This window comes from Talpa europaea (assembly GCF_964194135.1).
Source record: "Talpa europaea genome assembly, chromosome: 8".
Classification (NCBI taxonomy): Eukaryota; Metazoa; Chordata; class Mammalia; order Eulipotyphla; family Talpidae; genus Talpa; species Talpa europaea.
Window position 1 is genome coordinate 97,506,349 of NC_140075.1, and position 14,634 is coordinate 97,520,982.

The window sequence follows — 14,634 nt, forward strand, 5'->3', positions numbered from 1 at the left end:
ATAAAGCATGAACTACTCTTTAGGTGATTTTACTAAGATATAAAGACATAGAATGAAATTAAAAGCCCATTTTACTTAGGAGCATTACTAATAAAAGATATATTTAAATTTTTCTGTGGAAAATAGAACTTTTTGAGGATAATGGGTAAGATAACACATTTGAGATCACATTGAATTGTCCATCTTTAAGCTAACTATAATTTTGAGACAAAATTTAATGTATTTGAAAGAAAAAGATAGTGACTTCAGATTAAATTGTTTGTAAAGCTTCAGAATTTCTCAAAAGATACCAATTATGTATCTACCATGTAGGAAATGCTCTCTTTTGTACATCATAATTATACAACAATCCCTCACAGACATCTTCAATTCATTCTGAACATTATCACAGATAAATTATCTCCATCTGTCAGAGGAGGAAACTGAGGCACAAGGTTCAAAGCCCTGTGTATGGCTCCTTTGGTTTCTGCCCCTAATCTCTGCCCCTACAAGTGCTGTAGCCTATTGCTGCCAGGTCTGTTACATGTGCCTGAGGCTGTGGAGTTATTGCCTGTTTCAGTGGTTCTCCACCTTATAATCAGGCCCAGCACACCCTCATTACCCACTGACAGCAACAGTGACAGACATTGGATGTAAGGTGGATTCTGTAACCCAGAGCTATGGAGCGCTGGAGGAAGGAGAGGAGATAGAGAATGCAAATGCAACCTGGAAGTTATATAATTTTGAAACACCTTTGAGCAGGGTAAACACTTACCTTTAAAGGAATAAGCAATAACCATTTATTGAGCATCACTCAATAAATGAGCCAGATATTAGGTAGAACCAGATATTAGGTAGCCTGTTAGGGGCTTAGCCTAAGAAAAGATAGAGTATAAATATATACTGGTCATCAGGCAAGTTCATATGTCTTATAATCATGAAAATCCACAAAAGTGAACAGTAAGGTTACATAATAAAAGAAAGGATATGTATAAACTTGCATATGATCCAGCAATTCTACTCCTAGATATTTACCTAAGAGAATGAAAGAATAAGTCCACACAAGATTTTAGTCATAATAGCCTAAAACTGGAAGCAACTCTAATGTCCATCAACAGATGAACATACTAATTATGGTATATACACTTGATGCAATATTCCTTAGCAATAGAAAGAAATGAGCTAATGTTAAACACCACAGTATGAAAGAATCTCACATTATGCAGAGCAGGAGAAATCAGACACAAAGAGTATACATTATATGATTTAATTTATACAAAATTTAAAACAGACCAAACTAATCTCTGACTACAGAAAGTAGATCTGTGGTTGCTTGGGATGTGCAGATTGAATGCTAAAAGGCAGGATGGAAAATTCTGAGGTGATGAAAATATCTATGCATAGATTATGGCAACATTACATGTGTGTGAGTTTATATTTATCAAAATGCATCTAACTGTACACTTAGCATGGATGCAATTTATTGTTTTAATTATACCTCACGCCTAAAAAAAATCTGTTTCCAGACAGCTAAAATATAAAATTTGAATTAATCTTTCAGTCTTTAATGATATACTTTTCGCACTGCATAAGTGTTAACTTTTGCTTTTTCCCTTATAATTTTTTATTTTTTAATTCTCCAATCTATTATATTTGCTTTAGAAATCAAATTTGTTTGATAGAAATCTTATTATTAAACTTATTAAACTTCATAGCCTCATTGTTTAGCACAGTGCTTGGCAGCCAAAGAGTGCTTATATAATTAGTATTATTGTCTTCAAAAAATAATATACCCTGTGCATCTGCTCATAACTTCTCAAGTATAATTTATAGAATGCTTCTGAAAACTTGCCATAAGAACTGGAGATATCATTTTATTTATTTGAAAAATCATGGGGAAAAAAATCATTGAAAAGTAAGCATCACCCAAGAATAAGCATTTTCCCCTTACTCTGTAATATTGCACTGCACCATTAAAAGATAATCACTGCCAGGAATTTATATGTGTATAAATATCTTCCTTTAAAAAAGTCATGCTATATAAATTGATCCACAGTGGGGACATATAGGGGCACTTCACATTTTTAATGGCTCTATAATACTTCAGAGTATAATCTTTACTACAGTTTATTCAATCATTTCCTTATTCCTGCTTATTTCAAACATTTTACAATTAAAATAGTGTTGCAGTGATGTGCATAGAACTTTACACACTCATTCAATCCTTTTCAGGTGCAGTGAAAGGAAATATTTGAACAAAATTAAACATTCTCCACTTTTGGCGCACCTAATGTCTGCAGTTTTATTTTCCACTCAAATAATTTTGCCAATACAAGTATAGAAAGATGTCATTACTTCCCTAATGGGCTGTTTGCTATCTTCCCCAGTGCCTCATACAATGCCTGGAAGCATGTTAGGCACTCAGTTTCCATAGAGACTTTATGGTAGAGTTATCTTTATGGGTTTCCTGACTTCTGTGCTTTTCCCTAGAGCCCTTTAGCTTTCCTGCACAGATTCATTCTTTAAAATCCAGCTCCCTCTACTGGCACTGATTCATTCTTTAAAATCCAGCTCAAAAACACCTGCATTGTGGTTCCTAATCACATCAACTACAGGATTTTTTTTTCCAGCTAACTTTTGTAATCATACAAATTTTAAAGTTAGAAAATGAAAAACCACTAAAAATTGTGTTTAGGCCTTGGCCTCACTTTCTAAATGTGAGAAGTAGCTGACCCTCTTTGAGGTTCCATTTTGGTATTTCTAATATGCCAATATTATCTGCTCAATCTCCTTGTCAAGGTTGTTGTAGGAGTGAGGCGAAGTAGAACATTTTACACAGTGAAATGTTACTCATAGTGAATTTTTGTTTTCTCAGTTAGGCCAACCTCCAGGTTCATCCTTGGACATGGTGCCCTCTTGCACCATCTTTCTCTCCTTTAGATAGCACATACTTTGTTCATTTGACATAAAAACAAATGAGTTCCTGTAGATGGACATAAAATTTATCAATCTCTCAACTATAAATATGAAGACAGCCACTATAATACAAAATAAATAAAGACAAAGACTATAGTTAATAATACTATATTGTTTATTTGAAAGTTGCTCAAAATGAAGGACCTCCCTGATGGCCTAGGGGTTAAGTCTCAGCTCTATCCCCGCAATGGCCTGAGTTCAATTCCTGGCCAGGGATCTAACACTCATAAGGCGCAGCAGACCTCTCCTGTCTCGGCCATTCCTCCCCTTAGCAGTGTTTTTCAATAAATCCACCTATTCTGCTCCCCACTTTGTCTCTGATGAATCTTCTTACCCTCCTGTACCTCTAGCCTGTACCCCAGTTCTATGCCAAAAAAAAAAAATAAAGTTGCTAAGAGTGTAGATCTTAAAACTTCTCAACATAAACAAAATTTGTAACTGTTGATGTATGTTAATCAGCCTTATTGTGGTGATCATTTCAAAATAAAAGCCAATAATGAATCATGTTGTATACCTAAAACTAATGTTACATGTCAGTTATATCTCAGTAAAATAAATTCACCTGCACAAAGAAAGATATAGAGAGAGACTTGGAGAACTCACAAGTTGATTCAGGAATCAAGGAGATGTTGAATCAACTTGTGAGTTCTCCAAGTCTCTCTCTATATATTTCTTTGTGCAGGTGAATTTATTTTATTGAGATATAACTGGCATGTAACATTCAGGGAAATGCAAATCAAAACTACAATGAGATACCATCTTACACCAGTGAGAATGGCACATATTAAAAAAACTAGCAACAACAAATGTTGGCGAGGATGTGGAGAAAAAGGAACTCTCCTACATTACTGTTGGAAGTACAAACTGGTCCAACCACTATGGAGAGCTGTGTGGAGATTTCTGGACCTACTAAAGATAGAGCTTCCATATGATCCAGCAATTCCACTCCTTGGTATTTACCCAAATGATACAAAAACATTAATTTCAAGGGGCACCTGCATCCCTGTGTTTATGGCAGCACTATTTACAATAGCTAAGCTATGGAAACAACCCAAATGCCCAAAAATAGATGACTGGATCAAGAAGATGTGGTACATATACACAATGGAATATTACTCAGCAATCAAAAAAGATAAACACATGCAGTTTGCAGCAACATGGATGGAGCTAGAAGGGATCATGCTCAGCGAAATAAGTCAGAAAGTAAAAGGAAAATACCAGATGGTCTCACTCATAGCAGGAATTTAGAAAACCTAAATAAGGGACCAGGAAAAAGACTAATTAATACAAAGTAAAAATCAAAATCAACTAGCAACTATAAACCAGAGACACACTACAGGGGGAGGGAGGGCAAGGAGAAGAAGGACTAGGGTCAAAATAAGGGGTGGTGGGTGCAATTGTATGGGGAATATAACCAAAATGAAAATGTATACATTGTGCAAAAACGAAAAATGATGTAAGCATTATATAAAATAAAATATTTTTTAAAAAAAGAATCAAGGAGATGATAGGAAAGATTTAGATTTTATATTAAAATAAATACATGACTAGTTTTTATTTCTGTGTTTAGGATCATTTCACTTCTCCGGATGAGTATGATGACCCTACTGTGCTCTATGAAGCCATTGTATCTCATGAAAAAAACCTAGTAATAGCCCACGAAGGGGACCCTGCATGGCGGAGTGCGGTCCTTGCCAACTCACCCTCCTTGCTTGCTTTGCGGCACGTCATGGATGATGGCACCAATGAATACAAAATCATCATGCTCAACAGACGCTACCTTAGCTTCAGGGTCATTAAGGTAGGTTTTTGAGGCATTTATTTGCCACTGAAAAAGTAGACCTTAGATTATCTTATTCAATTTTTTTTAAAAAATGACTGAAACTTTAATTAAAAAGTGACCATACTGCATTTGTGTTTGTTTGTGGGCAGTTAATTTATTTTGTTAGTAATTTATTCTGTCTTCTGAAATATCCTTATTGGCCATAAAACCATAAAAGTTTTTACTTATTTCTGTTTTGGCAGTCTTATCTATATGTCGGTCTTTGATCTATTATATATGATATGAGGGCAGCATCTCATCTTAAAACATCAGCACCATATCACCAGTTGGGAAAATTAAATGAACTATGTTGTACATGATATTTTTACAAGGCAGAGCAGAGGGGAGAGCTCTGTACATGCTTGTGATGTAACAGACTACTAATGACAATAAGAAATTGGTTAACTCTATTCAAGTGTGACCTGCTTATATTTGTTTTCTGTTTTTCACAGTTGGTTATAATAATGTCTTTTGTATCTCTTCCATTTCTGCTCTTGTTTATGTGAACTTCATTCTCAGCACTTTAATTCCCATGTGTTCTGATTTTCAGGTGAATAAGGAATGTGTTCGAGGCCTTTGGGCAGGACAACAGCAGGAACTTGTTTTTTTACGTAACCGTAACCCAGAGAGAGGGAGCATCCAAAATGCAAAGCAAGCCCTGAGAAACATGATAAACTCATCTTGTGATCAACCCATCGGCTACCCAATCTTTGTCTCACCTCTGACAACTTCTTATTCTGATAGCCACGAGCAGCTTAAAGAAATTCTTGGGGGACCTATCAGCTTGGGAAATATCAGAAACTTCATAGTGTCAACCTGGCACAGGTAAGCTTTGGAAATGCATTTTTCAGTGATGGTATAGTCTGACCCTCTTAATCTAGGCAATGTGCAGTAGCATTACCTGAAAAGCTTGTAGGAAAATACAGATGCCATGGTATAATATAAACCAATTATAGCTGAAGTTCAGGAAGTAGTGTTTGAACATTTATACCTCCAAAATCTTGTTAGAGAAATCTAATGTACAACTCATGGTAACAACCCCTACTCTAGCATTTGGTAGAATTTTGAGTGGCTCCATTTTTTTTGTTTAATTTTTTTTTATAGATTTATTTATTTATTTATTTATACAAGCACTGGGAGGGTGAGAGAATTGACCAGAGCCAGAATGGGGAGCAGAGCAGGCAGAAGGACCGAAGTACACTGCTGAGGGGAGCAGCGGGCGGCAGGAGAGGTCTGCACACCATGTGGGACCCTCCTCCGGTGGCCGGGGAGCAGCTGGGAGTCGAACCAGCACTGCAGAGGCTGTGGGCAGTTTCACAACCCAGTGCTCAACCACTGCGCCACCGGGGAGGCCCTTTTTGTTTAATTTTTACTCTATTACAGCATACTGGCACTAGTTGAATGCATGGTCTAGCAAGCAGAGCAAATTAGAGAAAAACCCAAGAAACCTATGCAGCTTGATTACTTTCTTCTATTTTATTCTCTCCCTGTAGTAGGGGGAGCATTTTATATAATTGATGTTCCTAGTTGTAAGATACAGGTAACTACTAGTATTTTAACAACACATTTATTGTTCAAATTGCAAGTGTGTACTGTCTTCAAGTATGTACATAAATATACAAACAGCCGGAGGAACATAAACCAGAGTGTAGCGTTCAAAAAAATATTCTTTTCAATAAATTTCTGTTGTACAGGAAATATCTTAAAGAGGTTAAGTTCTTTCCTCCGAAGAGAAACAACATAGTGATTAGTATGTCCAGTTGTTCTGATTTACCTGGGATTTATCTGAGGGATTTCCTAGAATGAGGACTTGCAGTACAAATAGAGACAATTGTGGGCAAACCAGGACAGTTGTTCACCCTACATTTAAAAAAGAACAAGAAAAATAATTGCAACAGCTCTCTTCCAGTCTGTTACAGCATAAATTAGGTTTAATTCAATTAAATAAGGTTTGGGGGGGCCTCCCTGAGGTTAAGTCTCAGTGCTTTCACTGGTAAGGCTGATTTCTGTCCCAGCCAGAGAGCTAACCCACATATGGTGCAGCAGATCTCTTCTTGACTGCTGCTCCCTTTAACAGTGTATTTCAATAAGTCTGCCTGTTCTGCTCCTCATTCTGTCTCTGGTGAATCCTCTCACCCTCTGCACCTCTGGCCTACACCCCAGTTTTTCTGCGTGTGTGCGCGCGCACACACACACACACACACACACAAATAAAGGTTTTCATGGGTTGCTTATTTCAGAATCACAGAACAGACACTTGCAAGAATTGTCTTTTTCCCTGTGATTTGTATTATGTGTAGTTCTCGTGGTGTAGGGACAATGATAGAGTGTATAAAAGTGGGGGAGATTGGGAAAAATTAAGGCAGTGAAAATAAGGGGGAGATAGTTTTATGAAAATAGATTAGACATTTTTTCCCTAAAACTGACTACACCCTAAAGACTTTCAAGGTGAACAGTTTACTAGCATCAACAATTCCAAAATAGCTGAAAGAATAAAATGCCTATCTTTTTTTTTTTTTTTTTTTTTTTCGAGTCAGGGTCTCGCTATGTTGCCCAGGCTGGAGTGCAGTGGCTATTCACAGGCGCGATCCCACTACTGATCAGCACGGGAGTTTTGACCTGCTCCGTTTCCGACCTGGGCCGGTTCACCCCTCCTTAGGCAACCTGGTGGTCCCCCGCTCCCGGGAGGTCACCATATTGATGCCGAACTTAGTGCGGACACCCGATCGGCATAGCGCACTGCAGCCCAGAACTCCTGGACTCAAGCGATCCTCCTGCCTCTGCCTCCCGAGTAGCTGGGACTACAGGCGCGCGCCACCACGCCCGGCATAAAATGCCTATCTTGAAGTGATCTTGGGATAATGTTTCCTATGCTGGTATTTGTTCCTAGGTTAAGGAAAGGTTGTGGAGCTGGATGTAACAGTGGTGGCAATATTGAAGATTCTGATACTGGAGGTGGAAATTCCTGCACCAGTAACAATGCAACAACTGCCAATGATCCTCACAGCAATATGTCCCAAGGAAGCACTGGAAATCCAGGCCAGGGATCAGGAACAGGACTCCATCCACCAGTCACATCTTACCCTCCAACACTAGGTAACAGGAAGCAAAATTCTGTCTGTAGTGTTTGCCTCTTAGGCTTAGTTGGTATGTGTGTATGAAGAAGAAGGTATATTACCTATTTGGAAAAATATAAATAGAATATTTGACTTGATTCCCACTTGAACATTATCCTGTTTGTTTCCATTAATCATTAATAACTTAAATAATACATATATTTAAAATATTTCTTTGAAAATATTTTAAAGGCTAATCATGTTGGAGCTAGAAGAGATTATGCTAAGTGAAATAAGGCAGAAGGAAAAAGAAAAATATACAGTGGTGTCACTTATAGGGGGAATATGGGGAAACGGAACAAAGGGATCAGGAGAAAGACACAACTTGCAGGCAAACCATAGATCTGAGGCATTATAGCATGGAGGGGAGGAAGAGGGATCGAAACAAGGAAGGGAAGAGCACAAGGGACTATGGTAATGGTCACTGGTGCAGTGGTGGTGGGAGAATTATGGGGACTACACAAGGGGAGAAATCAAATATTAGACAAAAATGAACAACAATGTAAGAAAATAAAAAAATACAGGGTGATATTTAATATAACTTCTCTTACTAGTAATTAGGTTTCTTTGATATGTTGTAAACTTTGTATGTAAATTTTGTGATCACTTACTATTTTCTTAGGCTAGAAGTGGAAGCCCTAAGTCAAATCATGAGAATGTTTAAGACTCGTGTTATATATAATGCCAAAATCTTTCCAGAAAGTTTTTTTTACCAGTCATAGGCAAATACCCCTCCTATAAACTTTGACCATCTTCGAGTATTATGAGTTCCCACATCTGCCTGCACCTTGCTTGCTTGGAGGGACAGAAGAAGAGTTGGTTGTTAATTCTTTCACTTTAATTTGCATTGCTCTGACACCTGAGGTTGGTCGCTGTTTCATGAGTTTATCAGCTATTCCTAATTCTGAGGTGCCTATTAAGTCTCTTGCCCATCTTTCAATTTGGTTATCTTTTTCTTACTTATATTTGTATATTCTGGATTTGGGGCCTTTGTGTTTTCTGTACCACAGAAATTTCCCATTTCTGCTTTTGGCTCTTAAAAATGTTAAACTCTCTAAATACACCAAGCCATTGTTTATGCATTGGCTTCCTGTGAAGAGTGACCTGCCTTCTTTTGATGAGAAGTACTTAGCTTTAGTGTAAAACAATTTATAGATCATTTCCTTTATTGATTAACACTTTTTTATTCTATTTAAGAAAAATTTTCCTATCCCATAGCCACGAAAGTATTTTACTATTTATCTTTTACATGAGAGCTGTAATCTGTACAGCTTGCAGTAGGAATCAGATTCTCCTGTTGCCCTTTGTGTGGTCAATTTGTCCAGCATTGTCCTTTCCGACCACTTCACATGGGTCCGTTGAAGTTTTAAGATATTTGCGTAAATTAAAAATAAATTCCAATACAGTTGGAATTGTAAATTCCAGATTGTATATAGGTATATGATCAACATTTGATTTTTTTTTTTTACTTTTAAATGAAAACTTAAGATTTTCAAAGTGCTTCCTTATGTACCTCTTGCTTTTACAATTAATTAGCTCTGTTTTCAGATATAAATCACATGTAGCTTTTTTTTCAATTTTATGATTTTCTAATAGTCTTCATATCAGTCACTACTATAAGTCAGGAAAAAGATAAATCTGAAGGATTCAAATATCAAGCCATTTGAAAAAGGACACAGAAGAACTTGCTATTCAGTATCATTGATAATTTGTCAAATGATTTTGTATATAGTAGCAAACTCTTCATGCATATGAAAATTGCAACTTGGTGTCACTGGCTCTATAAGCAGTGTAGCTTGCCATTGAAATAGAATGAAAGGATATTAAAACTATACTTTGAAAAATAGTGGTTACGGAACTCACCACATCGTAGATCCTTAATATTTCTGTCTGATTTCCATGAGAGATTTCATTTGTGATGTATGAAAGAGATACTCTTCTTATTCTAAAATATTTCTGTGAGAGATATTTTGTTTTTTTTCCCAACCTTAAATCTTAATTATGTGTCTTTTTTATGCTCCAGAATTTGAATTTCAAAAAGCTTCAGCAAATAAAAATGATCAAAAGCATTCAAGAAAACAGATGTCAGATTTTTCTTTCTGGTAACTTTAAAAGTTTAGGTACAAATGTTAAAAGTTCTATAAATTCTTATTTAAGGGAGACAGTCTTAAAGACTGCAAAAGGAATTTTACTGGAGCCATCCATCTTTGACAGAGTGCTGTTGTGTTCTCCTCTAGGCACGAGCCACAGCTCTCATTCTGTACAGTCAAGCCTGGTCAGACAGTCCCCTGCTCGGGCCTCAGTGGCCAGCCAGTCTTCTTACTGCTACAGCAGCCGGCATTCGTCTCTCCGGATGTCCACCACAGGATTTGTGCCTTGTCGGCGTTCTTCTACCAGTCAGATATCACTTCGAAACTTACCGTCATCCATCCAGTCCCGCCTCTCTATGGTGAACCAGTTGGAACCCTCCAGTCAGAATGGCATGGCCTGCGTACAGCATGGCCTTCCTTCTTCCAGCAGCTCCAGCCAAAGCATCCCTGCCTGCAAGCATCACACTCTTGTGGGCTTTCTTGGAACAGAGGGAGGTCAGAGCAGTGCCATTGATGCACCACCAGGCAATACCTTAAGTCCTGCCAGTAATTCACATGCCAAAAAGGGGGAAGTCATTTACAGAGTTCAAGTGAGTAAGCCTAGGATCAACTTGTGCTATTATTTTTATGCATTTGCTTTTTTTTAAAATATTTATTTATTTATACAAGAACTGGGTACAGTCAGAAGCGCAGGAGGGTGAGAGAATTCACCAGAGCCAGAGCAGGGAGCAGAACAGAGTGACGAAGTACACTGCTGAGGGGAGCAGCAGGTGGCAGGAGAGGTCTGCGCACCATGTGGGACCCTCACCGGTGGCCAGGGATCGAACCGGTGATGCAGAGGCTGCGGACAGCTTCGCAGCCCAGCACTCAATTACTGCGCCACCAGGGGAGGCCCCTCATTTGCTTTTATTTCTTCTTTGAGTGAAGGATTCTTATGAAAACACACCTTATGTTAGTCTGAATAGAGCATTTTTGAATGTTGGGGGGAGAAAAGCATCTGCTAGCATAAAAACTTAATGAAAGCAAACAGTTTACAGTGGTGATATTTTTCCCTACTTAGCTATTGTCATGCCCAATGCAGAAGCTCTACCAGTAGGCCGAAAAGAATTCAGATGGTGGGTCATTCCCTTTTTTTACTCTGTTATAGACAATACAGAACTTGAGACATGAATCCTATGAATGAAATTTTGTTTTGGATTATGTCATTTTCACCATCAAGAAAAAATTGAGTAGAAATTGACTCATATTTATTTATATGTAGATTGTAGATCCCAGTCAAATTTTGGATGCGATCAACCTATCAAAAAGAAAAGAGCTGCAGTGGCCTGATGAGGGAATTCGGTTAAAAGCTGGAAGAAATAGCTGGAAAGACTGGAGTCCTCAGGAGGGCATGGAAGGCCATGTAAGTTCTCTTACAAAGCTAATTGGTATTCTTGCTTTTTTGTAGTTTGACTGACTTGTGTGCCTGTTTGCGTATTTAATTTGTGTACTTATATTTAATCATCAAACAGTTGCTATTTCTAATCTTAAGAGAAGGGTAAGAGTTTGTGAGTACGTTCAAGGTCTCTGCCACTAACATCTTGTTTTATCCTGAATCATTAGGTGATTCACCGATGGGTGCCTTGCAGCCGAGATCCAGGTACTAGATCCCACATCGACAAGACAGTGCTTCTGGTCCAGATTGATGATAAATATGTGACTGTCATTGAAACTGGGGTACTAGAACTTGGGGCTGAAGTGTGAGCCGGTGTTTTATAGCTACATTTCTTTTCCCTCTCAATTCTAAAACACTGGAAAGAGAGGAGAAAACAGAGATGCCTGCAGGTATCACTTTGATCCTAGATGGGAGAGACTTGAACATAGAGTGGGCTTGGTCAAGCACCTCTCCTGTGCCCTTCACCCTGACCCCTGTCACTGTCTCCATCCTGAAATAAAGCTGAAATATTTTTTTAAGTTAGCTGCAGAGAAAACATTTTGCATGAAGGATAAAAATTAAGTTCTCTTAAAATTGCGTCCTTAAAAAAAGTTTTTCCCAATGGATTGCCTATGTTTTAAGTCAACCGACTCTTCATTTCTAAACTATGATCTCATATTTTTCTAATTTTCTTTGCCAAAAATAATTGCCATGTTTTGTCATAGAACATGAAATCCATTTACCTTGATTTTTAAAAACAGACCAGTTAGAAACTTTCAGTTTGACATATAGCAGAATGAAAGTTTAATGTACAGTGAAAGAAACTATGAACAGACATAGATTTATCTTATTCCTTGAGAGCTAAAAACTTTAATGAAAAAACTGCACTAATTTTTTACAACGATGCACTAAAGTCTGAGATTTCTCAGAACATTTATTTATATATAAAAGTAAAATACATTATTTAAATTGCCTTTGGGATTAACCCCTTCCCTTTCCTTATAAACATATAGCAGGAACTGTGCTGCTTGTTTCCTGTGTGTAGTCTGTACTTCATGCCAGTACATTGGATGTTTTCTTTAAAATGAGTACTTGGTCTCAAGATATACATGGTTTCATCATTGGCATTTCCTGGAGCCAACAGTGCATTGGCCCCATGCACACTACTGCCACCCTGTGTTCACATTGCAGATGGGCTTCAGCATCGTTGTGTGCCCCTGGACTCTTGCTTCTTTCCACTTGGGGCAAGCTCTTCTGGGGTCAGTTCTGGGAAAAAAATACTTTCACTTTCAAAGAAGAGGATGAACATCCAAGAAGTTAAAGAAAGGATTGATTGCTTTTTTTTTGAGAAGTGCTTAGGTCTTGAAGTCCTTTACATGCAGTTCAGTTAATCAAGTAAAATTTTTTCAGACAGTTATCCAAATGGTGCAGTTCTTATTGTTACAGCCCTCTTTAATAACTTCACCTTTTATTTCCCTCTTTTCTTTTTCTATTACTTGAATTTTATTTTCTGTAAATTGTAGTGTGTAGCTGTAATTTGAAATATTTATAACTGTGAAATTGACTTCATTTGTATGTTATCTCATAACTTAAATTTTATTGTTTTTTTAAATGCGTGTATTCAGGGAAATATGCAATTCAGATTTACAATTGGGCTAGATAGGAGCTGCAGTTTTAGATTTAATTTGCAACTTTTGGCATTTTTTTAAATCCTTCAGAAAATTTTCATTTTTTGGGGTGAAATTCCAAAGAAGAGTATACATCTCCTCTGAGCACATAGAAGCAGCCATCTTCCTACTCCCATGAATGGAAAATGAAAAAACAGCAGTTGAAATTAATTTTAATTATACATTTTATTTAATCCAGTATATGCAAAGCATTACTGTTTCAACTTGCAGCACAGCCACATTTCATATATTTGATGGCCACATGTGCCAGTGATGACTGTTGGTTCGGCGTGGGTTTAAAGTATCTTTTGATGAGGGTGACAGGAAAAAAGAGTTGTTTTTCCTGCTAATTCTGATGTAGGTCTCACAGTATAACTCTTTAGTAGAAGAGATGAAATCTGAGGAAATATATAGCTATTATACAGCATCGTATTGCATTTCTACTTCTTAAATCTATTTTTCCCTTTTTCTAATTTAAAATTTTTGCGGTCATTCATGACCCAAAGTGCCTCGTGTTGATATTTCCATTGACTTAACATAGCAAATTTACTGTTCAAATAACATTTATCAATTGACCAATTGACATTGTACACAAAGGTATCCTTTCTAAATTAAATAAAATGTATTTTCTTGATAATGCCATTATATTCTGGATTTGCCTCTTTTTGGCAAATCTACAGTATGCTATTAAAAGTTCAGGCTCTTCTTTCTTTGAAACTAAAAATATGATAGATCGATAGATCAATCCGTCGATCTATCTACTTACCTACCTATGTATGTATCTCTCTGTCTATCTGTCTAGCTATCTGTTTGTCTATCTATCTATCTATCTATCTATCTATCTATCTATCTATCTATCTATCTATCTCTGTAGAGAGATATTTTTAAAATCTTGTCAAAGGTATTATGCTCCCTATTACTTGTTCCCTTTCTGAAATAACATGATCTTTTCTTGGTCATTACCTTGGTGAGACAAGTTGAGTCTTTTCAATCTTAGATGGAAGATAATTCATTTTCCTACACAGAAAAAAAAAAATCTGAGCTTCAAATGATTCAACCAGAAGGGCTAGATTTATTTTTATTCCTAGCCCCCCAAATTCCCACCCTCAATTGTAAACACATCACAAACTCTAAAAAGTCAAGTTGCAAAAGAAAGACTAGATTTTATACAGAACATATATATATTGGCTCTTGATTTGTGGTAGCTACCAGTGGACATTTTTCATAAAACAAGTTGGATTTTGTTATCAGATCACCCTGTAATCTATTTATGAGATTGTAAATTAGAAATCCCAAGAGGAACCTGTTCTTATTTTTAAAACCTAAAACTGATGGTCTTTTAAAAAATTATGCTTTTCTAAAAATTACATCAGGAAAAGCAATGATAATTGAAGAAAGATTCACAATAATTTTGCCTAAATGCATGAGCCCTCTCCACCAAGAGTGAGCAATTTGTTTTAGATTCTTTGCTTAACTTTTCTTATTAGTGTACAAGACTCCAGCATGCATACATTAGTTTCCTTAGTTCAAAATTGCCAAAAATGTCAGTTTGATAATATGAAATAAATAC

General features: G+C 36.9%; 1 protein-coding gene across 2 annotated transcripts in view; it reads left to right on the forward strand.

Moving 5' to 3' along the window:
* PCNX1 (pecanex 1) overlaps nucleotides 1-11,726 on the forward strand; it is a gene marked incomplete at both ends in the record, with an annotated part of 141,965 nt that extends 130,239 nt beyond the window's left edge. For both annotated transcript variants that reach the window (XM_084241226.1, XM_084241227.1), the window contains 6 exons: nucleotides 4,526-4,756; nucleotides 5,328-5,602; nucleotides 7,668-7,873; nucleotides 10,131-10,573; nucleotides 11,245-11,385; nucleotides 11,586-11,726. In XM_084241226.1, the coding sequence (XP_084097352.1) occupies nucleotides 4,526-4,756; nucleotides 5,328-5,602; nucleotides 7,668-7,873; nucleotides 10,131-10,573; nucleotides 11,245-11,385; nucleotides 11,586-11,726 (1,437 nt within the window). The remainder of the gene's footprint in view (nucleotides 1-4,525; nucleotides 4,757-5,327; nucleotides 5,603-7,667; nucleotides 7,874-10,130; nucleotides 10,574-11,244; nucleotides 11,386-11,585) is intronic.
* Nucleotides 11,727-14,634: the final 2,908 nt, after the last annotated feature.